This window comes from Aquarana catesbeiana, linkage group LG02 (genome assembly GCF_042186555.1).
Source record: "Aquarana catesbeiana isolate 2022-GZ linkage group LG02, ASM4218655v1, whole genome shotgun sequence".
Lineage (NCBI taxonomy): Eukaryota > Metazoa > Chordata > Amphibia > Anura > Ranidae > Aquarana > Aquarana catesbeiana.
In genome coordinates this window covers 142,176,197-142,201,950 of record NC_133325.1, presented here as the reverse complement: position 1 = coordinate 142,201,950, position 25,754 = coordinate 142,176,197, and the positions used below count along the sequence as shown (strand labels likewise).

Below are 25,754 nucleotides of genomic sequence, written 5' to 3'. Positions count from 1 at the left end.
GTCACTGTGGCGAAAAGCAAGCAAGTCAAGTCGAGTCCCTGCTAGAAGTCAAGCAAGTCAAGTCAAGTCATTTATTTTGGTCAAGTCACAAATTAAGTCAAAATACTGATCTACCCCATTTCCATCCTTTAAATGAGTTAAAAGTCAGTTTTCAGGAAAGGTTTTGTTTTATTTTCAACATTAACAAAACAGCTTAGTGCTTTTTTCTTGGCATATTAAAGAAACACTTTGAATGCCCAAATAGCAGACAAGGAGCAGAACACTCAGCAATTAAATGGCCAACAAGCCTGAAAAAAATGTAGTCCTTGCTGAGGGGGAAAATAACTAAGCTCAAAGTTTGAACTTGACACAATGCCAATATCTGGACACTTGAATGGTGATGAGAATAATAGTATTCCCATCACCATTCTTCAAGTGTCCAGATATTGGCAATTTGGCATTGTGTCAAGTTCAAACTTTGAGCTTAGTTATTAGAATAGAAAAAAGAGGGAGAAACACCCGTGCAATGGGATGCATGCAATGGAATAAAAATTTAAAAATGAAAGAATGTTGTTGGAACAGCTGCCACTACCGATTACTTCCACTAGGTGGAGTAAGATATAAGAAAAAAGGAATAGAAGTAGATAGCGCTGTTTCCAAGCCTGGTGAATTCAAATGTGTTATAAAGGTCCTGGATGTGCATAAGTCAAGTTGGTTGTCTGACTTAATAAAGTGCAGTGTGTGCTCTAAAAAAGATATAACTTAATCCGTATAAATATAATATATCCATATATAAATGAACCCTATTTTTAAATTAAAAATATTTGTGCAAAATTATGTGATCCATAACGTAAATCGATAATGTACATATGAAGTGAACAAACAAATATATATAATCAAGTGCTTTCAGTGCTGCTAGGATCTGGTGAGTGCAATCAATCACTATTAGAACACGGATTAAGGCACGCACTGAAAGGTTTGGAAAATCCATCAGAATCCAGGGGTTTTCTTTGTAGCAGCACTGAAAGCACTTGATTATATATATTTGTTTGTTCACTACATATGTACATTATCGATTACGTTATGGATCACATAATTTTGCACAAATATTTTTAATTTAAAAATAGGGTTCATTTATATATGGATATATTATATTTATACGGATTAAGTTATATCTTTTTTAGAGCACACACTGCGCTTTATTAAGTCAGACAACCAACTTGACTTATGCACATCCAGGACCTTTATACACAATTCCACGGGATAAACATTCACTGAAAACTATAGGCAACATCTTTACAATCTTTCCCACTCCATACTGCCCTCCCACTAAGGGAATAACACATTTGAATTCACCAGGCTTGGAAACAGCGCCTATCTACTTCTATTCCTTTTTTCTTAGTTATTAGAACAGCCACTTAAAATGCATTGCATTTGCAAAAAATAGTATTCTCACTTCTCAGAATACAATTTTTTGCAAATGCAATGCATGTTAAGTGGCTATTCTCAGAATAGCCACTTAACATGCATTGCATTTGCAAAAAATTTAATTGGAAAGTACTTTCTCGCTCAGTTGTGAGCGATGGTGTCGCATTATCACCCCACCATGGCTGAACACACGTTCAACAGGTGCGCTTGATGCAGGGACTGACATTACTCTTACCGCTACCCTGAACAAAGAGGGGAGCATGTGCCTGTTCATGGCCCAAAACTGAAGGCAGCTCTGTCCATCACAAATGTCTAAATACTGGTTCAGCTGAATTTGGGGACTGGAACATGAATCTCTCTTCTGTTTTTTGCGGTATGCTGTGAACAGCCCAGATTGACTCTCTGACTCTGCCACTGGCATTTGCTCGTCTTCATCGGTGGTTGTTGGGGTGGGCTTGCAGTCCTCTTTGAGAATCAAGTCTGAAAAACACAAGCATAAAACAGTGACTCAATGCACTCAGGTGTTATTACTGCAAACGGGTTATTACCAAAAACATAACATACTTTTTATCATCGCGGACACAGCCTCCTTGACATTTTCGGTAGTCAAAACATCATGGGTCAACCACATGGTGCCAAATGAAGGATCCAGCACAGCAGCTATTAGGTATAGAGGGTCAGAGAAGGGTAAGGTTGCTACATCATTCTGTTCATCTGCCATCCTCACATTGACAAAGATCCCTTCGAATAGTCTTTGGAGTGATTCTTGCAGGCTACAGATCAAGCCACCAAGGTAACGCACGCTCTCTTTATGATTTTCCAAGTGGTGATTCAGAGAAAGGATGCAGGGTACAACAGCACTTATTGTCACAAGTTTTTCTCCCTGTGAGAGGTCTGTGGCTTCTCCAAAAGGCATGTTGCAGTTTATAATGAGGTCTGACAGGATTGAGTTTGTAATTGCCTTTTGCTGCTGGTGGTTGCAGTGGTATAGCTGCACAGTCCCCTGTGCGATGAATTGTGAGATTTGAGGCTGGGTATCATCAAAAGTCCCTTTGGTATGGATGTACACTTCATATCTATTAAGTAAACAGAAGAGAGATAGAAAAAAAAAGTTAGCTATGTGATTTATTGATTTGAACAACAATACACTCTGCTCCCACCTAAAGTGGGATGTAGGCCTAATTTGCATATATATACATACACGTGACGTTACTGTACCTACTTTTCTTTGTGGTGACGGATGAAATTGGATGTTGTGGTGGACGTGTCTCTTATTTTTGAGTTGCAGGCCTTGCATATCGCCGTTCTCTTCTTTTCACCAACATCTAAAACATAATCCTTAAATCCAAATTTAATTATTTTTGGAATCGCTCACTCCATTATAGCTGCCTTGTGCGTTGGTCTGTCAGGGGCGGATCCAGATTTTGCTGTCGGGACAGCCCGGGCACTGCCAGAAAATAAGGTGTTGCTGCTTAGTACACTAGTACTTACAGAACTATTTTTAATGTATTATATATATACGGTCCTACCCTAACCTTGTTTAAAACAGTGACACGTTTATCATTCCAGATTAGAATATTACATTAGTGACTCACAGTGACACTTTTTGGGCACCCGTGACACCAATACAGTGACCAGTGCTAAAGTTTGCATTGATTTCAGCATGCATGGAGCACTGCAGTACATGAACTTTCACTGGATGTGGACTGTTTAATGAGTTTGTAGTACGCATGGAGCACTTAATTCAGCAATATGATTTTTATGTAATATTCACGTTGAGCACTTTGTACTTCGCACAAGTAATAGTTAATTAGTGAAGGATTTAGGGAGGAACTGGTCTGGGACTGGGGGTCAGTGCAGTGGCTGTCGCAGCGCAGGAGAAAAAAGCACAGAGCCGAGGAGGAGGAGAAAACAAGGAAAGAAGGTTTGTACCTACCTAGGTTTCATAGTTTTAGCATGTGCAATGATATTGATGATTGATTGCATCTGCAATCATATCTGCATCCTGCAATCATCAGTACAGGCCACTGGCCAGGGCCCTGCTAGCTGCTACATCACTAGTGCAGATTTGCAGAAGCTGTAGGTCTGTTTGATGCAGTGCCAAGCAAGCTAATGCTCCCCTGCAAAGTTTGCAGGGAAGTTTTCAGGGAAGCATTTGCTTGGCACTGCATCAAACAAACCTGCAGCTTCTGCAAATCTGTTTCCTCCTCCTCGGCTCTGTGCTTTTTCTTCTGCGCTGCGATGACCACTGCACTGACCCCCATTCTCAGACCTGTTCCTCCCTGAGTCGTGTGACTGTCCCTGCTCCAGTGCCCCCTCAGTAGAAGAATAATAGTCTGCCATGACTTACTCTATGGCTGCTGGACTGGACTCCACTCAGATTCAGTCAGTCGGCTAGGCTTGGCTGGCTCCTTGGGCAACTTCCAGTTCCTTCTTCCTCCCCCACCGTGAGGCCCGCGACTCACGCTGCTGGCTCTGCACGTTTGCACAGAAGCCCAGCCCCTCCCTCAGAGATCACTCTGCAGCAGGAAGGGGGCGGCGCCGCGGCCTGGCCGGACGGAATACAGAGACCTACAGCCTAGGTGGAGAGACTGCAGTGCAGTCATCATCAAATAAAGAAAAAGTCTGCTGCGGCCACGAACCCTGCAAGCGCCGCTCGCGGACACCTATCCGATCCCCGCCCACAATGTTAGCAAGCTGTATTTGTGCGGGCAGAAGCCGGGACTCGGGGAGCTTTCTTTTGTGGGGGGGCGGCTTTTGCCTAGGCCAAGACACAGCACTGGTGGTGCCAAGTCATTGCAAGTCAAATAGCCCAAGTCAAAGTCAAGTCGCAAGTCATTAGTGGCAAGTCAAAGTCAAGTCGAGTCATTTATTTAATTTTGTCAAGCAAGTCGCAAGTCCTCAAACAGGTGACTCGAGTCCGACTCGAGTCAAGTCATGTGACTCGAGTCCCCCACCTCTGACAGTACCTACAGGTAAGCCTTATGATAGGATTACCTGTAGGTATAAATGGGTAAAACACAATTTACAACCACTTTAATAAAGAATACAGATAATGACAAGGCCTCTTCCATGGGGAATATTACATATAAATGATTAGATTGGGGGAGTTACCTCTGTACTCTACACTGGTGACATAGGTGGGTGGCGCAGCTGGTCTGGAACCGCCCATGGTTTCCTCTGATCCTTTACTAAACATGTCCGACTCGGCTTCAGGAAATGCCCGCCCCTCTCTAATTCCACTTGTGACAATCTCCGCCCTCTTATCGTGCAGCTGTGATTATGTAGGAAGACTTTAAGATGGGCGTGGCGGAGAACAGCCGAACCGTACTCCTTCTCTAGCTGGGCGATCGCAGACTGATCCTCCCTCCGAGTGACGCAGTAAGATAATACCCTTCCGCCGCGCGCACTTGATTGTCTGTCTCTCTCACTGTCTCCAGAGCAGGCTCCGCCCCCTCAATCCAGCTATCAGCTTGCGGCTCTGCTATTGGTCAGTAGGCGTGGCCTGTGTACTCTTGATTTGATGCCTTGGTTCCTCTCTCCACACTCCGAGCGGAGCTGCGAGGACAGCAGCACGGCTTCATAATGATTGCAGAGCCTCCGAATCTCCTTCCTATGTCCTCATTCACGCCGCTCTACCCTATGTAGAGCGGCGTGAATGAGGACATAGGAAGGAGATTCGGAGGCTCTGCATTTAGGGCCTTCGGAAACATTTATCAATTGCTACTTAGAACGGCTCTGGGTATAGAATAACAAAAGTAAAATCTTCGTAGACACATTATTACACCCGGTGTAACGTGGACACCTGGTGAGCTCATCTACAGTCTATTGATAGGAGGTGAGCGGCCATAACCGGTCATAAATCCAGTCAGACCGATCACAGATGTGACTCACACCTGGACATCCCTCTACAGACCCTCCCCGCCCACCTGACACGCTGTTCTGGTGTACATCACCACTAGCGTCACAATGTCCACCCTCTGACCGACCCCTAGTGACGGAAAAACCGTCCCTAAAATGTCTCCATGACACAATGAAGCTTCAGGCCACCGGCCATTTTTCTGAAGCCCGCGGTTTACCTGTAGCGGGATAACAATCTGCAACAACATGGCTGCCGCACCGAAGACGTCAAGTTGTCCGGCCTATTGGCGCTCTAGAACGAGTTGCGGTAAAAAGTTATTTCCCGCCTGCTGAGCTAATATCTCTCCTTTGATTGGCTGCCCGCGTGTGTCTTTCACAATGGCGAATGCTAACTGGCCGATGATTCGGTAGCGGAGCGGTGATTGGACCGAAGGCTCCCAGCCTTGAGAAGTCACTGATGGTATCCATGGCGGAAGGTAAGCGGGTCTGTGATATGGGGAGAAGGAGAGGGGAATGCGGCGGAACAGGAGCCAGGGAGAGTCCGGGCGCCATAGCAGGTGGTGAGTGAGGCGTGGGAGCTGACTGTTCTCTTCCCCTATAGGGTGAGGAGAGTGTCCATTATATAGTATAGGACCCTGTCTGAGGGGGAGCTCAGCACATGTGAAGCGGACCTGTCATTGCTGAGTGTGTGTGCTGCGGACAGATCCTTTATTATAATCAGGGATGTGATACTTTGAAGTGCAGAGGAGGGATCTTATAGACCCCCGATCCCTCCATAAAGAGTACCTGTCGCTGCCTATTACTGTCACAAGGGATGTTTACATTACATTACAGTGATGATAAAAAAAAACAGTGTAAAAATTTTTAAATGTACAGAATATTGGCCTGAGAGGTGGTATTTGTGCACTTGTGACAGAAACAAACAAGCGCTGTCTGATACTTTTTTCTATTTGTACTAACATACAATTTTTCGGGACAAGCTTTTAAGGTGTGTCCCCTTCCTCCGGGTTCAAACAGTGATTAGTACCACTGGGATCTTAACTGCTTCCCGACCGCCATATAGACCAGGGCTCTCCAAACGATGGCCCTTCAGTTGTTCATGAACTACAATTCCCATCATGCCTAGTCATTTCTGTGAATTTCTAAGTTTTACAATGCCTCATGGGATGTGTAGTTCCGCAACAGCTGGAGAGCCATAGTTTGGAGATCCCTGGTATAGACAAATGACGGCGGGCGGGATGCACTCTCGTTCAGGGCCGACGTCATATGACTTCGCCCAGTCTCACCGTGATTGCACACCCCTGGGGGCACGCGTCCCTGATACATGGCGCGACCCTGATTTCGGTAAAGAGCTGATGACACGGCTCTTTACCCATGTGATTGGCTGGGTCCAATTGCATGTAAACACGGAAGTGCCATTAATTGGCTCTCCTCGCCTCACACTGACAAGAGTGTGAGGAGAGCCGATCAGCGGCATCTTCTCACAGGGGAGACTACAGATCAGGGCACTGATTATTAGTGCAGCCCCAACAGTGTCACTAATCTGTGCCCATCAGTGAGGCCATTCTCTGCCCATCAATGTCTGCTCATCAGCACATATCAGTGAAGGAGAAAAAAAATACATATTTAAAAAATATTCTGACAGAAACTTCCTTTTTTCAGTCTCTCTTTTTTATAAAAAAAAAAAAAAACCTGCAGTAATTACCACCAAAAGAAAGCTCTATTTGTGTGAAAAAAAAATGATAAATTCATTTGGATACAGTGTTGCATGACTGCACAATTGTCAATCAAAGTGTGACAGCGCTGAAAGCTAAATATTGACCTGGGCAGGAAGGGGGTGAAAGTGCCCTGTAGGGAAGTGATTAAAGTGGTTGTAAAGCCTCAAGATTTTTCACCTTAATGCATAGAATGCAATAGAGGAAGTAAACCTTCCTGTATAATTTGTACCTATAGGTAAGGCTTATCTATAGGTACTGTAAAGATCTCCTAATCGCACACTATTTCGGAGACATTTACTGTATACTGCACCGATGATGTCATCGGCGCATGCGCTCTGAAGGAATGGCCTCCCACAATGCATACTAGCATATTATGCCTTTACTTTGCAGGGAAGGAAAAAAAAAAAAGTTTACTTCCTCTTTAACCACTTCAGCCCCAGAAGATTTGGCTGCTCAATGACCAGGCCATTTTTTGCGATACGGCACTGCGTTGCTTTAACTGACAATTGCGGTCATGCGACGTTGCACCCAAACAAAATTGATGTCCTTTTTTCCCACAAATAGAGCTTTATTTTGGTGGTATTTGATCACCTCTGCGGTTTTTATTTTTTGCGCTATAAACAAGAGTGACAATTTTGAAAAAAACACTTTTACTTTTTGCTATAATAAATATCCCAATTTTTTACAAAAACAAAAAACAATTTTTTTCCTCAGTTTAGGCCGATATGTATTCTTCTACATATTTTTTGGTGTGCTGTGGGCCCTCTGGTGGCTCTCCTGGGCAAAGCCGTATATGTATGGGATTTTGCCCAGGAGATCCATTCTGCCGCAGTATGTATATCTGTGTGAGCTGGACAGGAACCGGGTAAGGTGAAAAACCTTCTGTGTTGCAGCTCCCCCTCCCCAGACTCCCCCTTTTCATTACGTGAGTCCGATCTGATTCAGCGATGTGCATGAGCGCAGCAGCTCCAGCCGCTGTCACTGTCCGCATTGGACAAATTAATAGCAGCAGGAGCCATGCTGTGTCCCTGTGTCAATGGACGCAGCAGCAGGACTCAGGAGCGAGCCCCCATAGAAACTTTCCATGGGGGCACTCCATAAAGAGGGGCCTGGAGCGCCGACGGGGGTCCCCAGAAAAAGAGGATTGGGGATGCTCTGTGCAAAACCCTTGCACAGATCAGGTAAGTATAGGTATGTTTGTTGTTGTGGTATTTTTTTTTTTTGTTTTTTGTTTTTTTGTTTTTTTTTTTTGTTTTTTTCTTAAAACAAATGTTTGCAAACACTTTGTAGAAGGGAACACATTCCAAAAGCTTGTCCCACAAAATTGAGTATGTAGGTATACCTTGTGCAAAGTGACTTGATCTTTGCACACTGACCGCAGGGGGGGGGTCAATCACTTGGCACAGCCACCATTCACAGAACAATTTGTATATTTTTTTCAGAGAATACAAAGTGGTTTCTGATTGGACGTGTTGGAGTTTGACATTACTGTCCTACCTCTAGATCATTTATTATGTATTTTTTGCCTCGGGTAAAGGGTGTGATGTGAAGTATATCATTTTTTTTTTTATACTCAGAGATGGGTTTTAAAGCAGACTTTCATTCTTTTTCTTCTTTAGGTATAATTGTACTCAAAGAAAAAAAATTGTTTCAAAATCTACCAGAAGGTCAGTTTTAACAATATGTACGATACTTACCTGGCAGGGGAGATACCATGTTCACAAAGGTGGTTCTCCCAGGGCGAGGCTCATCCATTGCACGCCGGGTGTGCTGACCCCTACAATTTCCCCAAATGTAGGAAACTCGATTGCATAATTAGTGGTAGTATGGGAATGCGTTTGTGCTTTTCCCCCCAGGGGAAAAAAATAAATACGTACATACATTGTGTGTATTCAGAAGACTGTGGTTCTGTGGTGCTTTAAGCAACACTGTTAAGGCAGCACATTCATAATAAATGGGATGCCAACACTCCAAGAAAAAAAATAAATTGTCCCATTCGTCTCCTTGGTGAGGATGACATAGCTCTTGGCGCCCTCAGTCTCCTGGAATATCACATCATGAATCCCAGGAGGCTTTTGGAACATTTTCTCACAGACTGCAGATCTCATCCACTGGTGATTCAGCAGGGGATGACTGAGAGGTCAGGAAGTGACAGCCAGCTCCCAAATGCAATATGGCAGGGCAAAAAACAGAAACCCTGCAAAAGAATCTGTAGGCATGTGGCCTCTAAGACTGAGAACTGAGCGTTCAATTACCACTGATCACTCAGCTCCAGATGTTTTGGAACTACCTTTTCCATGATGCTCAACTACACTGCAGAGTGCATGAGCATCATGAGAAATGTCGTTCCAAAACATCTGGGGTGACAAGGTTCGCCATCACTTCTCCATGCTGTGCGGGTTTGGAATGCATTGCTCCAAATTCGCACAGGACCCTTTTTTTAACTTAAATTTTCAGATGCCATGCATATCTATGCCTTTTGGATTGCATCTGATCCACATTAGATATGCATCAGTGTGAACCGTGACTGCTCCATTCACGCCTGGGCATTTTGGGATTGCGGCAGATTTGCTGCAATTCTGCCCATGATCTCAAAATGCACTACAAACGCAAAATGCAGGTTCAGGTGCCATTATTTTCAATGGCACTTAAAATGCAGTGTGCGGCATCGTGTGAAGCTTGACATCCAAAAGAGAAGCAAGAGCTCCTTTTGGGTGACCAGCTTCTGGCGATGCGATTTGCCGTGCCAAAATTGTGGCAAAACAGCACCATGTTTTAGGTGCCATTGAAAATGATGGCACCTGGACCTGCATTTGGCTATTGTAGTGTGTTTTGAGATTGTGGACAGAATCGCAGAGATTCTTTCGCAAACGCAAAATGCCAAGGTGTAAATGGAGCCACACCGAGGCTTTGGCAGCTCAGCATGCGCTTGTCCTGAGCACCCAAGTGCTTCTTTGTGTGAGGGTAACCTGAAGGAATGTTTTTTTTTTTTTTTTTTTTTTTTTTCCCCCTTCCTCTTCGGGGCTGTGCCTTATCTATTCAGCAGATGCACTTCTGCTGAGCGTTAAGAGAGCCTGCCAATCCCTTTTACTGACAACCACCCAAACGGTGCTCGTCACACTGCGAGGTCTCCCCCCACCCTGCTAGTCCTCGGGGGCAGTGCTGGAGAGAGGCAGAGAGGTGGGTAGGGGATAAACAGGGCAATGTTAAAACCTTATTTAAATACGGTCTTGGTTAAAATGATTTTTTTTTTTTTTTTATCAAGTAGAGTGGGACCTCGATTTAGTCCCTTGGACAAGTCATTTAAAAAAAAAATGTAAACACACCCCTGGGGAGCTCTTGTTCTGGGTGGATGTCATATGATGTCCTTCCCAGCATGCATCTCGCACACACGCGCCTCAACAGACACAGCAGATGACAGATCGGTGTACCTGGACCATGTGATTGCTGTGACCAATCTCAACAGATCACATAACCATTGTACACAATGGATGGCTTCCATTCATTGTGTACTTTTGTGTTGAGCTCCATGATTGGTCACATGGTACAGACGGGGCCAATCACAGCCCATCTGCACCATGTGATTAGCTGTGGCCAATCACAATAGTAAACACTGAATCCATCTCATTCAGTAAAAATGGTTGTTTATAACAGCAATATTCACTGTTTATAAGCAATCATCCTGATCACCTCCCCAGAGTATTAGTCTTACTGTGGTAACATTGTTCTGCTCTGCTTACAGTATGCGAAAAGAAAATTGAAAAAAATGTAATAAAGAAGAGAAAAAATGTATTTTTGTTTTTGTCCCTGATCACCACCATACCAGTTATATAATGATGCTCTAGTGCACTGGTGACAGTATGTAAAAAAAAAAAAAAAAGTTAAAAAAAATTTTCAATTTCCCAAAACATTGTGACAGAAATGCTTATGTCTATTGGTTGTTTCAGCCCTACCATACACCATTGGTAATCTGGTAAGTTCAGTCTGTTCTAAAAATTATATATATATTTTTTTCCTAGGCTAAGACATGGATGACCTGAACCTTCACTACAGATTCCTGAACTGGAGGCGGAGAATTCGAGAGATCCGCGAGGTGCGGGCAGTACGTTACCAGGAGAGGGCCAAGCATATTATGGTAGACGGGGATACCCTTAGGTGAGGAAATGGCCTCGGCATTTCAGTGTCCTGTTTCTTTGGGCTGTTGCACTTTTCTGTACTCTGTCTAGGAGATATTAGTAAAAACTGGTGCACATATAAAAAAAAAGGATGTGTATTACACGTTATGCCTTTTAAAAGGGTGAAACAAGCTGATGGAAGTTTAAAATCTAAAGTTTAATGTAGACTTGACCTGGGTAACCGTAAGACCAGCTGTGTATTTCTACACCTTGGTGAAATGAATCACTAGGGAAGCAACAGCTCAGACTCTGTCTATGAAAATGTAGATTGAAAGTACCAACAAGGTATCAAGATGTGAATAGGTCCTTTCTCTAAAACGCTCATTCACATGTTTAGCATTAAAGTGCAACTGCATATAGATGCATACAATATACACTGGAAGGTATTTAGAGATAAGAAAAAACTTAGAGATATAGTATAGATTTCTATTAAAACAAAATTTGAGAGCGCACCACTCTCCCATAAGGTGATGGGACTTTCACGGATATGCCACTGTCGCTGAGATAAGCACATACACAGTGAATAATAAAAAATAAATATTTCTTACAAAATATACAGGGCATAAAATTCTGACAGTAACATTAGGCCATATAGAACATTGACCAAAAATGATACTCAAACCATATAAAAGCCTGTGTATACAGTAATCCGTTGGGTTTCGCAGACTCCTTATCTGCTTCTTCTGAGCAGCTCAACATGCATCTAAATCATTTAAATTACAAAAACATCATAAAGATAACATTAGTATCATTTACAATTTATTCAATAGTTCATCCTATACTTATGAAATTGAGTATAATTTTTGGACAATGTTTTATATGGCCTAATGTTACTGTCAGAATTTTATGCTTTTGTATATTTTGTACTAAATTTATATTTTATTACTCACTGTGTATGTGCTTACCTCAGCGACAGTGACCTATCCCTGAAAGTCCCATCACCTTACGGGAGAGTTGTGCTCAATCAAATTTTGTTTTTATCAATTTCTTAGGGATGTGGATATGACAGTCTGTCCCTAGAACTGGTATAACAATCCTAAATTATATATATTCTGTAGTATAGATTTCTATTATAAACCTAATCAGATGGGGAGACTGAGGCCTGAAGGGCCTAAGTCTACATTCTGACTGTCAAATCAAATGGTAAGTTGCACTCAAACTAATACTGTTGCTCTACCTGCTCCAGTAATTGAAATCCAGATATGCTGAAACAAATGGCCTGCTAATGTGGGAATGGGGTCGGGAACAAAAGCCCCCACTCTTTAGCTAAGTTTACGAGAAAAAAATGTCTAGCTCTGCCAAAAAAAAAAGGAAGCGGGAGGAGGGAAAAAAGGGGATGGGGGGGGTGAAGAGGGGACAGGACCCTAAATAGATAGGGGGAGGTTTCTATTTTTTTACCTGGTTATCCTGGTAATTCGCTTCCTGTGCCAGGTTGACAATGCTCACTTACCATTCTGTATCTGTGAGGAAGCAGTGTTGACACCTTAGAACAAGAAGTGGGTTAGGATTATAGGACACTGTTCTCTCGTCTTTTCCACCTTGATCAGAGGGTTCTCCCGTTTCCTTTTCAGGACCTTGGCCCTTGTGTTTGTATTGGTGTCGACTCTGGAATCTTGTGTTTTTAGATTGTTCTATGGTGTGTTTTGTGACGACAGGGGCACTGTGGAGTCTGTGTTAGCAGACAAGTAGGCAGAACAACTTTGGGAGGTGGTATGTGGACCAGGCCTCAAGTTTCAGTGGGATGAGGACACAGACTGGACAAAGTGGGATATTGCCGTTACCATCCAGAATGGTGAGGGACACTAACTAAAAAGGTTTTAACTTTTCAGTCATTCATACCTACCGTATACTTAAAGGCTAAGTTCACCTATGAGTAAAATGGGCTATACAGATAAGAGGTCTAAGTAGGTTAAAATAAACACTGCAGTTTTGTACAATTCAGCTTCATGTAGCTGGCATACCTGTAGGCCACTTAGGTCCTCCCTGAGGCCTGGCTGAAAAACTTCCACTTGGCCCAGTCTAGATCACGGGACCTTTTCTAACCTGAGAGCTTATGATGGCGAATGAGGTATCTGACCTGGCTGAGTAATTGTGAAATACAGTTTTTGTTTCCGACAATGCTCCCACTTTGTTTTTGGCATACTTTAATCACCAAGGTGGTTTAGATCTTGCACACTGTTATGGGAGGCCCAGGAAATTATTTTCCGGGGGGAAAGAAAATATATCCATTTCTGCAGTCTACATAAGAGGATCATTGAATCTTGTAGCAGATTTTCTCAGTTAAGTGAATAGAAGTAACATCAAGAGGTGTTTGTTGAGGTTGCCAACAAGTGCAACATGCAGACAGTAGATTTAGTCTCAAGCAAGTTAACAGAAAAGGTACAATAATGCTTTCTCTGGCACAGAAAAAGATCTTGTAACATTGATGGCCCTGTTCTAATGGGATTTTAGCCTAAGGTATGCATTGCCGCCTCCTTCATTAATTCCACAGGTACGTCAGAAAGTCTGTCCAGAATGTGGTTTGCAGGCATATAGAGTATATCGGTCCGCACTCCCTGGCCTTTGAGGGCAGGCTGGACCTTTCTGCTTCAAGGACCAGCAATGCATCCAAGACAGAATAATTAAAACTCTACTTCAATGTAGAAAAATTGTCACTAGAAAAAGCTATGGACACACCAGTTCAGCAAAACCCACATGCAATTTGTCCAAGGTGTTTGTTGGGCTTACTAGACTCTCCATTGAACCAATACTGGATTCTTCATTAAAGGATAAGTTCACCTTATATGTTATATGTTCCATTCATTTTTCGGGTGTCACATGTAACCTGTTTCCACTGCTGCAGCCTTTCTCTCTCCGGGAGAGAAGTCCCCCGCACTAGCTGTCACATTTTGAAAACATGGACATGCGGGGCTCCGCCCATATGGTCATGCCATTCATTTACAGAGCCTTTGCAGCTGTAAGCTTGTAGTTTTCAATTCACTAACACTGTGCTGTTGAGTGTTGTGGTAGTTCATTGAGTCTTCTTGTCAGTGTGAAACTGACCGTATGATGTACAGGTAGACAGCTCACACTTATGATATGCAGGAGAAATACATGGCATCGGCGATCTGCTGTTTGCTGGTGAAATGCTTTTCAGGCTCCTATAAAAATAAAATGGTAAATGCTAATTTTTAAATTTTTTTGCAGAAAAAAAAAAAAGCATTTATTTTTTGTTAAAGTGAACTTGGCCTTTAAAGTGGTTGTAAACCCTAGAAAAAGAATCCCCCCCCCCCCAAAAAAAAACCCTGCAAGACAAAGGCATAATGAGCTAGTATGCATAGCATACTAGCTCATGATGAATTACTTACCTGAGATCGAGGCCCCCCGCAGCGGTCCTCGTTCACCGCTGCAGCGGCCAACATTGCTTCCGGGGGTTACTTCCGGGTATCGTGGCTCCGGCGCTGTGATTGGCCGGAGCCGCGATGACGTCACTCCTGCGCATGCATGCAGGAGCCACCAGTAATGGCACAGCCTAACTAAGCCATTGCTTCAGTTTGCTTAAGTGCGCATGTGCCGATGACGTCGGTAAATACAGGGACATCTCCTAAACCATGCAGGTTTAGGAGATAAATCTATCCAGTGTAGCTACAGGTAAGCCTAATTATAGGCTTGCCTGTAGTAAAAAGTGTTTGTAAAGGGCTTACAACCACTTTAAAGTTTCTGACTTCAAAGATTGCCTTTCGTCTTGCTATTACCATGGCCAGAAGAGTTGGAGATTTACAAGCTTTTTCAATCATCGAATAAAAACCGAGTTGCCACGCTAAACCTTCAAAATAACATGTAGTGACAAAAAGTCCATAAAGTGAAGCCGTTCATGCTATTCTCCATAATGACAAAAACGGTAATTCAAAAACTGAAATTCTCCTGGTATATATCCAATTTTAAGTGAATAGTTGATTAAAAGTGCCGATCACTCGGGTGCACCTCCACCATAAATCATATAAAATGCCACCTCACTGGAAATCTAGACTCCAAATCATAAGTGTCTAAAAAGGTGCTGTTCACAGGTCCACAAGGTCTAATTCTCTCCCTCTGTTATACTGATGGGGTAATGCCATGGATGGTGGTGAGGATCACTCCGTCTCAATGCCTTTTTTCTGCCCCAAAACAAATATTAGAAAAGCTGCAAGTATCTGGCTTTCCTGGTCACATTGGAACCTCACATTCCTTTAATTCACTGTGGTTAATATTTCTAATCTTGAGCTTTGGATTGTTCTCCTTTCCCTGCCTAGGTTAGGATCTTTGGCAGTTTTTTGAGCTATTACCTGTACCTGCCCTTTATGTGGATGATTAAGCCTTCCTACATACAGCCCAAAGGGGATTGAGCAGTGCCTTTTTTTGCTTTGTGTCGTTCTCCTACGGGCAGGACATGTGCTGCCTTCATGCCCTTTTGGAACAGCTGGTAATTCAGAAGGTCCCAAAAACAGCCGTTTGTGGGTTGGAAAATAGATCCAATTAATGCACTTCATGGGGGAACAACTTCATTGACATGAGTTGTGATCTCAGAACTCTGTTAATTAATTGTCCTACTTGTAATTGGCACTTGTGGGCTGTTAAAGTGATAAATAATGCATATTAACTGTCCAACCTCACATGAATGTAACAATATACTCCAGAGGTCAACTGCCTTTTCCAGTGAACTACTCGAGGCAGGATGATTATGGTAAATGCAGGAAATCCAATGAATCTCGGCTGGCCCTGTTGAACTAGCTGAGATGTACCATGTATGTCCGGCTTTAGACTTCAGTTCTGCAATATAGTCTACCAATTGTATTTGTTTACATATATTTTTTCTGTAAGGAGAATACTTCCTTGTTGCGTGGTTACTCAAAATAGAAAGAAGTACAACATGGGAATTGACGTTGTTTTGCGATATAGCTGGTTGTACAATGAGTCACCGATTATGCAGTATAGCAGCTTTGAGACTTTCCGAATGCCTCAATACATATTTATGCATTAGTCATGCACTCATATTTTGTCTTGATTTTACGTAGGACTTTACGTATTTGTATACCGGTATTTTAGGGGTTTTTTTATTTCCTAAACTGGCTTTAGCTGCAACGCTTATCTGCAGCAATTGATATTTTTTATATTTCCTCCCTGCATAATGTGCAGCTTTCTTCCCTTTATTTACTTTCAATCTTATTATTTTTGAAAAAAAAGAGTACAAAGTTACATACAAAAGTGAGGCCAGAGTAAAGGTTATGCATAAATAACGTGTATCGAAAATAGAAGTGCAAAACAATACAATAAATGTGCGATATGACCTAAGACATAAATGACATATGTCCAACAAAGTGTAACTGTGCAGTACAATATAATAAGCAATACTATATACAATCAAAAAAAGGTGCAAAAATTGTGCAGTTCTATGCGACTGTATAATAAAGCCAGAATCGCATACAGAACGCATAAGCGTGTTAAAAATGCAATATGAATGCAAAAAAAAATGGTTGATCTCAAAAGTTCATATATTGCTGGAATCCAATAGTGACTTCATGTGGAACGTAGATCGGTGATCGACACCGTGATACCCGTCACCTCATTAGGATAAAAGGCTTACCAGAAAGCCTGCGACCTCTTACTCAGGGGGGGTTAAACAGTGCATAGTAGAATCAAAGATCCGCTGATGGAATACTCTGGTGTTCCCCAGAAATCCTGCGACCTCCCTTACTCAGGGGGATCAAACAGTGCTTAGTAGACCCCTCATGACGTCACATCTGACGAAACGATCGTCTGGATGCTACGCGCACACGTTCTGGGCATGCGCGGTTTGATACAAACGGATTTGTATGTTTTTTTTCCTTGCAAGGAATTCTGCTGTGTTTTTACACTCATATTGGAGATTTTATGTATTGCAACCCCCCTTTTTTTTATTAATAAAACGCCTTGGGAAGATACTCTACACCAGTGGTCATCAACCCTGTCCTCAAGGCCCACTAACAGGCCGGGTTTTATGTATTACCTTGGGGAGATGCAGACTAGAATACTGCAATCACTGAGCAGCAAATGATCTCACCTGTTATGTATTTCAGTTATCTTGCAAACCTGGCCTGTTTGTGGGCCCTGAGGACAGGGTTGGTGACCACTGCTCTACACTATTGGAGTTTCTTTTCTTCTTTTTTAAACTTATCTCCTGCTGTTTGTCCACTGATGTCCACGGATCTCTCCGGAGAGGAACGCCAGAGTATTCCATCAGCGGATTTTCGATTCTACTAAGCACTATTTGACACTCCCCCCCCCCCCCCCCCCCGAAGATTGCAGGCTTTCTGGTAAGCCTTTTATCCTAATGAGGTGACGAGTATCACGTTGTCGAGCACCCGGTCTACGTTCCACATTGCACTTGAAGTCACTTTTATTGGATTCCAGCAATATATGAACTTTTGATATCAACCAAATTTTTTTTTTTTTTTTACATTCATATTGCATTTTTAGCACACTTGTGCGTTCTGTATGCGATTCTGACTTTATTACATAGTCGCATAGAACTGCAAAACTTTTGCACCTTTTTTGATTGTATATAGTATTGCTTATTATATTGCACTGCGCAGTTGCACTTTGTTGGACTTATGTCTTAGGTCATATTGCACATTTATTGTATTGTTTTGCACTTCTATTTTTGATACACATTTTTCATCCATAGGGTTATTTTGTGCATAACCTAGTGCTGCACTTATTATTTTTATTTACTATCTGGTGCCCAATATCTGGGTTATAGTGTTCAGCTGCAGGTCATACATTTTTTTTTTTTTTTTTTTATTGAAATTTTTATTATTGTACATCATTTAATATCACTTAATTACCAAGTGCAGATATTAATTTTTACTTGTAGTAAAAATACAGCAAGATGTAATAACGGGACAAGAAAATAAACTGGATAATTTGGTCCAAACAAGCAATTTGCTTCCCTAACAGCTGTACCAGCTGGGTGTGCTGTATGAACTATATGTAGCATAGTATAAAGCGCTGTGTTCCAGCAGCGTTATGGGGACTTCCTGTCCTACTCCTGGAACAAGATCAAGGTGTGCTGACTGCTGCATAGCAATTTACAGAGAACTTTGGATTTCATCAGTAAATACAAGGCTTCCTTTGATTGGCTGAGGTGTAGATGGAGTTGGAGAAGCTTTGTATTCATAGGTACTTTTTTTTTGTTTCAGAAATGGGATGGGATATCCTGCTTCCCACTGCTGTAACACAGCACTGTATACTGTACTTAGCTGATACTTCGTACAGTTTATACAGCAGTGCACTACTAGCAGGCATGTCTGAAGTAAATGGTTCGTTTGGACTAGCTTGGTCCAAAAAAACAAAAGTGTCAAACCTGTAGTTAGGCTTTAATATATCTTTAAAAATGAGAAGAAAAGGGGTCACCTGATCATTCCTGGGCTTTTCATCTTTATGTGCTCAGTCCTATGCGGGATCCACCCAACTCCTCCCATATCATTGCAGTAATGCCTACATAAGTGAGCGTTATTAGGTGTCATGTCTATCTAACCTTACACACGGCTTTACCTAAATGAACTGTAAAAGGCAGTGAATGACTTGCTGTATGCTACATGAGTTTGCAGTCCAGATCACACTGCACAGTATAAGACACCAGTCAGAGCTTCCCTTCCATACTACTTACTGCTCCTGAATAATACAGCACGAATTACTGAGAATTGCTGCATTCAAACATAGAAAGCAACAAACTAACTTGCAGTATACTGTTGGTAGGGTTGTCCCAATACCGAGCATTTGCCCAAGTACTTTTACTCGGGCAAATGCTCCCGATGCTTCTCCTGATACCTTGACAGTCAGCAGAGATCGGCGCGTGGGGGAGTTGCAAGCTTCTCCCCCAGCGGCTTTCAGCTGCTTTAGTGAAATCTATACAGGGGTGGTCAGTGCTTGTAACTCTCCCACACACTATCGCCGCTGACTGTCACCGCATCCTCCATGCCCCCTCCGTTCCGCTGTCCCCCTCCATGTCCTCCTCCTTCCTTTGTGTATGGACAGAGTCAGCTGACTCTGTCCATTCACATAGCTGAAACATTGTAATCTGTGATTACGATGTCTCAGTTTATGAATGGAGAGGAGCCGCTGTCTTCTCTCCATTCCTTTTCAGTGCAGCTGAGGCTGCAGAGAAAGGGACTGGGGAATCTCTATCCTCGGTCTCTTTCTCTGTCTCAAGGAGGAGATATCAGGGGTCTGTTAAGACCCTTGATATCTCACCAAAGCCCCCCAACAGGGCTGATTAAAAATAAAAAAACACAAAGTATTGCAATAAATAATAATTTAAAAAAATATTATTGTAAAAAATAATAAAAATGTAAATTAAAAAAAACAGACAGCGTCCACCAGCCCCCCCCCCCCCCCCCCCCTAAAAAAAAAAAAAATAAATAAACGCTGCCGTGTGACATTAAAAACAAAAGTATCGGTACTCGGTATCGAGTATTTGAAAAAAAAAGTATCAGTACTTGTACTCGGTCTTAAAAAAGTGGTATCGGGACATCCCTAACTGTTGGCAGCTCTTTCTAGCATTCAGGGTATAGAGGGGGTGGGCTTTTCACTAACATTATCATCCAGCTCTGTGGAAGTTGTGTGCAGCACATAGGAGACACCAGCTGTGATGGGCAACCCCTAAAGCTCAGGGGCAAGCCAAAGACACTGTTAAAGCGGAACTAAACCTAACATGTAAAATTACTGCAATCAGGCTGCTCTTTATTGCAGAAGAGACCTGCAATGTCTCTTCTGCAGTAGCACACACCTGCCTGCTTGCATTATTCTATTGAATGTACACTAAGCTTACATGCCCAGCTCAACAAGAGTTCCCAGCGTGTTCTGGCTGTTCCCGAAATTACTGACTCCCATTGCTTGAGCCAGATGATGTCATTCCCTGCCGGACAGTCAAGAGGCTGAAAACCCGGCAACAGGAAGTAGCCTGGGAAGAAGATGACAGTGGCCAGTGAGGGATGTAACTGTCACATTGTGGAAGGTAAGGGAAGTATTTTCCAGAGTTTAGTTCTACTTTAAGTCAGTGGGGTTGATTTACTAAAACTAGAGAGTGAAAAACCTGTGCAGCTCTGCATAAAAACCAATTGCACCAGATTTTGCACTCTCCAGTTTTAGTAAATCAACCCCAGTGTGTCTTATAGGACACTGGGCATCCTGAAGATAGAAATTGTGCCTGCTGTAGTGCCTTTAGGTAAAAAATTCAAAGGCACACACTAGGAAGGGAGAAGGTTACAGAGCCAACACTGGTTTCCACCAAGCACCAGAGGCAGAAGATGGGACAAAAACTGATAAAGCTGGATTCACAAGATAAAAGTGCCTACTAGGTAACATACATATTCAAAACTAATTGCTGCCACATCCAGTTTGGCTTTGACCAAGCTGAGCTCACCTTTTTGTAAGCAGTTAAAAATAATTCCATTGGGAACAGGCCATTGCTGTATCAAGGATTATTTTTTAAAGCATAAGTTCACTTTTATTAAAAAAAAAAAAAAATGTGCATTGTACGTTTTATTTATTTTGTTAGGAGCTTGTAAAGCACTGTACCCACAATCAGCAGATCGTGGGTGTAATGCAGGACTCCTGTCAGTGTAAGCTTATAAGCTCTCTGCTCGTACTGGCAGGGAGATGCACAGTGGCAGCACCAGTGAACACTCAAAAGCACCCTGATGGGTCATTGAGAACTACAAGCAGTCGGTACTTGTAGTTCAATCATTCACAGATATCTGTGAATGATTCAGACATGTGGGTGTTCTTTTCAAATAGTGACAGCGGGAGTGGATCCCTGGTCCGCTGTCACAGGGAGGGAGGTGGGATCTGGGAGCGGCTGCAGGAGAGGGAACATGTTGCATGTTCCCAAATGTGAACTTTGAATCCTTTAAGCGAAACTCCGGAAAAGCAGTAAAAATGCTTTTAAAGTGATTGTAAAGTCTTGGGTTTTTTTTTTTTTAGTTAAAAATAAACATGTTAAACTTACCCGCTCTGTGAAATGGTTTTGCACAGAGCAGCCCAGATCCTCCTGTTCTTGGGTCCCTCTTCATTGCTCCTGGCCCCACCCTCCTCTTGACGTGCACCCACTGCAAGCAGCTTGCTATGGGGCACCCGAGCCAAGTCACAGCTCCATGTGTAAATTCAAACATGGATCGGTGTCCCCTTTCTCTTCTCATTGGCTGACTAACTTTGACAGCAGCTGGAGCCAATAGCGGCACGCTGCTGTCTCAGCCAATGAGGAGGCGAGTCCTGGGCAGCCGAGACACTGCTGCAACATCGCGGGATCTGGATGGACCTCAGGTAAGTATATGGGGGGGGGGGGGCTTACCTGAAGGCTTTTTATCTTAATGCATAGAGATAAAAAAAAACAAAAAAAAAAAAAAACCTTCTGCGTTTTACAATCTCTTTAATTCTTGTGTATGTGGTGTTATATATTTTTTTTTTTTTTTCCCCCCATTAGCTTGCTGAAAAAGAGTTGATAATTTGGCTTGTATCTCTCTCGGTTTACCGATGTGTGGTAGAACTTTTGTTTTTTGCTTCCTCTGCTTTGAAATGCAAAAATTCACAACACTCACTGAAATGTATCTGCTGACTGTGCATTTCGTCAATCTCCGGACTAATAAATATATATATATATATATATAATCTCTCTCTATATCTATATATATATATATATCTACCTTCATCCTGAAATGCTTCGCTATCCTTGTGTTATGAGGACCCTGAGTTGCTTTTTTGCAGAAATAAACCCTGGTCTTGGGAACTTTGCATCCTGGGCACAGAAATTGTAGTAGACCACTTTTTGCTGGGAAGGGGGTTATTGCTCCACCACATAGCCACATTGTAACCATGTTTATCACACCCCGCACACTCTATTGTACGTTAATAGAGATGTTTAGATATTTAATAGCATAGGGCCTTGGATCTGAATGTAAACTATAAACTTGTGTACTATGCATGGGTATATTTGTGGTATTGAAGCTTTGCTGCTCGAATGAATATGATTACATTTTATTTCTGTTCTCACCACTAAATTATTAATAAACTTTTGTCATTGCATTTTCTCAACAGTTACCACGGTAACTCGGGGGAGGTTGGCTGCTACGTTGCTCCACGACCACTAAGTAAAGACAATAATTACTTTGAGGTGAGCTATTGACAGACCACAGAAACAAGCCATAAGGCTGGCCATACATGGATCAGTTTTTTTTTTTTTTCCCGATCAACTGAACAGATTTCCCCATCTATGCAAGAGAGGTGGATGGAGGAATTCTCTCCGCTGTGTTATTGTATTCTGACAGCGGAGACTTCACCTCAGAATACACTGATCAGCGCTGATCGAAGGAAATTTCCAACAAGCTGGCTTTCATTAGATTGACTTCTCTGGAGCTGCAACTGCCATAGATGGATTGAAATTTGGCTGGTTCAGCAGGGACCAGCCAAATTTCAATCCATCTTTGGCCAGCTTTAGTTTTTCTAATTTTGTTTGTAGAGAATTCATCTTGCTGTGAATTGCATGTCTGTCTGTTTTTTTTTTTTTTTTTTTTTTTTTTTCAGTTAAAAGTGTGCAAGAATATGTAAAGTATATCTACTATAATTCGTTTTTTACTGCCGTATGGTTCTGTGGCTGTTTTACAAATATGATGGGGCATAGTCAGTAATCCCCAGGTTTCTGAATGATGCGTGCAGCTACAGTATTTATATTGTGGTGCCAGAACCTAAATTACCGATGTATGTGAGCTGTGACTAAATTAAATTGTAAGTTAAGGCTTTGCCTGAGATGGTGGGTCCTTGCCTCCCCTAATGCCCACACCACCAAATAGCGCTCTGCTGAAGAATGATCATCCCCCAAAATTTGACCAGAAACCAACCCTCTTGATCTCCTGGACCCTGCTGTTCTAAATTGTTCCTCTCAACGACCATTACTTCAGGGTACAGTAGTGACAATTGGGGTCAGCAGAACTGCTTAGCGCAATGGGAGACTAGGAGATCAACACTATAGGGGGGTTGGTTTCTCAAGAGACTTGAGGGGGTGACTTCTCTTCATAGGAGAGGTGTAATGTAGTGCAGGCTGTGGGAGAGGTAAACATTTATGATCTTCTTTACAAGGGAGAGTTTCATTTGCATTTTTACATTTTAAATTGTAAAAAAGATCATGTCATCTTAACAAGTTGCTGCACGTGTCATATATAACATTTATATGTGATAATCCTCCTGTATTATACAGGCTCCAAACCATTACATTGAGGACTAATCGAAACAATGCAATTATGAGCAGTGATCCAGACTGTATTTTTTTTTTTTTTTTCAGTTTAGCAGTGGCCGCTTTTAAGCAGTAATAAACCATGTTAAAAAAAAAAAAAAATTGTCCCCCCTGCAGGCTCATGTCATAATGTGCTAGTATGCTCTTCATTCCTCCAAAAAAAGTTGATCCCTCTAGTGGTGTGCAGGCCATTTTAACGAGTCATGGCTGCAGCATAGCTCTCTATGGACGGAATGTCGTCAATCGAGAGTGCAGGGTGTATGTGCAGCTGATGCCATCGGCTGCTACACATGTAAATATCTCCTAAACGGGGCACGCTTAAGAGCTATAATAGGACTTACCTGTAGGTACAAGATGGACATGGGAGTTTACTACCCGCTTTAATGTGGTTTTTTTTATTTTTTTATTTTGAGTTCTGGGTTATGGTTAACCACTAAGTTTTTAGGTCTAATTATGCAATAGCATATGGCTTTGTTTATAAATGTATAAACTTCTGCACTTTAGCATTTCTAAACATAACATACAACAGTAAAGCATTATTCAGTATGATAAAGTGATATGACTTTACTGAGCCTTAAATAAATCTGTGGACAAGCTATCTATGTTCAAGTGTTTACATTCATTTACCAGTGACTTTATTAAAGCGGGGGTCCACCTATCTATCGTGGTTTTTTTTTTTTTGAGTTCATTCACAAACTTTTCTTCTCAGCATTACATACTCACATATTGTGTGTAATATGTCCGCCTGTGTCAGATTTCGTCGGAAAGAATAACTTATATTATTCACTGCAGGCGGTTTCCATCTTCATTGTGGGCATTTGAAGCCCACAAGCATTTATTTCCTGGATGTGGGGAATGCTGTGCTCCCAGCATTCACCGCTCGTTCCCGCACATGCTCAGTGGCATCCTGGGAAGCCTGAGACTAGCTCCCAGGAGTCTGGGAGAGGCTAGAAACACGCCTACTCCCACGGGAGGAGAACCAGGAAGTGCAAAGAAGAATAGAAAAATAAAAGGTAATTACGGCGATTTAAATTTTTTTAAACGGCATGTCAGCATCTAGGCAAGGAAGAGAATACATACAGATATTGTTCAAAATTTGGGTGGAACCCCGCTTTAAGTACACCTGTTCAATTGCTTGGTAACACAAATTGCTAATCGGCCAATCGCATGGCAGCAACTCAATGCATTTAGACATCTAGCTGTGGTGAAGATGACTTGCTGAAGTTCAACAGAGTATCTGAATGGGAAAGAAAGGGGATTTAAGTGACTTTGAATGTGGCATGGTTGTTGGTGCCAGACGGGCTAGTCTGAATATTTAAAAAAACTGCTTATCTACTGGGATTTTTACACACAACAATCTCTAGGGTTTACAGAGTTTGGTCCAAAAAAAGAGAAAACATCCAGTGAGCGGCAGTTTTGTCGACGAAAATGCCTCGTTGATGTCAGAGGACAATGGGTAGACTGGTTTGAGATGATAGAGAGGCAATAGTAACTCAAATAACCACTCATTACAACCAGGGTATGCAGAATACCATCTCTGAGCAAACACATTGAACCTTGAAGAAGATGGGTTACAGCAGCAGAAGACCACATCGGGTGCCACACCTGTCAGCTAAAAACAGAAAACTGAGTCTACAATTCGCACAGTCTCACCAAAATTGAATAATAGAAGATTGGAAAAACGTTGCCTGGTCTGATGAGTCTTGATTTCAGCTGCAACATTCAGATGGTAGGGTCAGAATTTCAAGCAAACACGAAAGCCTGCATCCACCCTACCTTTTATCAGCGGTTCATGCTGTTGGTGGTGGTGGTGATGGTGTGGGGGATATTTTTCTTGGCGCACGGGCCTCTTAGTACCAGTTGAGCATCGTTTAAATGCCACAACCTACCTGAGTATTGTTGCTGACCGTGTCCATCCCTTTATGACTACAGTGTACCCATCTTCTGATGGCTACTTCCAACAGGATAATGCACCATGTCACAAAGCTCAAATCATCTCACCACTGGTTTCTTGAACATGACAATGAGGTCACTGCACTCCAATGGCCTTCACGGTCACCAGAACTCAATCCAATAGAGCACCTGTGGAATGGGAGATTTGCATCATGGATGTGCAGCTGACAAATCTGCAGTAACTGCGTGATGCTATCATGTCAATATGGACCAAAATCTCTGAGGAATGTTTCCAACACCTTATTGAACCTATACCATGACGCATTAAAGCAGTTCTGAAAGCAAAGGGAGGTCCAACCCGGTACTAGCAAGGTGTCCCTAAATAACGTTGCCGGTGAGTGTATACATAAGTGGCAA

General features: G+C 42.4%; 2 protein-coding genes and 1 non-coding gene across 7 annotated transcripts in view; 2 read left to right on the top strand and 1 right to left on the bottom strand.

Annotated features, from left to right (window-relative positions):
* Nucleotides 1-1,200: 1,200 nt before the first annotated feature.
* Nucleotides 1,201-4,887, bottom strand: LOC141129817 (uncharacterized). Of its 2 annotated transcripts, none has more exons than XM_073617882.1 (4): nucleotides 4,522-4,887; nucleotides 2,630-2,854; nucleotides 1,972-2,483; nucleotides 1,201-1,887 (listed from the first exon to the last, which is right to left on the bottom strand). In XM_073617882.1, the coding sequence occupies exons 3-4, from the start codon at nucleotides 2,321-2,323 to the stop codon at nucleotides 1,526-1,528; spliced, it is 714 nt and encodes a 237-aa protein (XP_073473983.1). In that variant the 5' UTR covers nucleotides 2,324-2,483; nucleotides 2,630-2,854; nucleotides 4,522-4,887; the 3' UTR covers nucleotides 1,201-1,525. The 2 variants fall into 2 exon arrangements, with proteins under 2 accessions (XP_073473983.1, XP_073473984.1); XM_073617883.1 differs by lacking the exon at nucleotides 4,522-4,887 and adding an exon at nucleotides 3,758-4,415.
* A 706-nt stretch (nucleotides 4,888-5,593) lies between these two features.
* SPRYD3 (SPRY domain containing 3) overlaps nucleotides 5,594-25,754 on the top strand; it is an 80,777-nt gene continuing 60,616 nt past the window's right edge. For 2 of the 4 annotated variants that reach the window (XM_073613559.1, XM_073613555.1), the window contains exons 1-3: nucleotides 5,594-5,744; nucleotides 11,006-11,141; nucleotides 22,253-22,328. In XM_073613559.1, coding sequence (XP_073469660.1) covers nucleotides 11,014-11,141; nucleotides 22,253-22,328 — 204 coding nt within the window. In that variant the 5' untranslated portion in view covers nucleotides 5,594-5,744; nucleotides 11,006-11,013. Of the gene's footprint in view, nucleotides 5,829-8,605; nucleotides 8,654-11,005; nucleotides 11,142-22,252; nucleotides 22,329-25,754 lie in introns of all 4 variants that reach the window. The other 2 variants (XM_073613556.1, XM_073613558.1) reach the window with 2 other exon arrangements.
* On the top strand, nucleotides 8,676-8,839 carry LOC141130779 (U1 spliceosomal RNA). Its single transcript, XR_012242527.1, has one exon. It is a non-coding gene; the product is annotated as a U1 spliceosomal RNA (small nuclear RNA).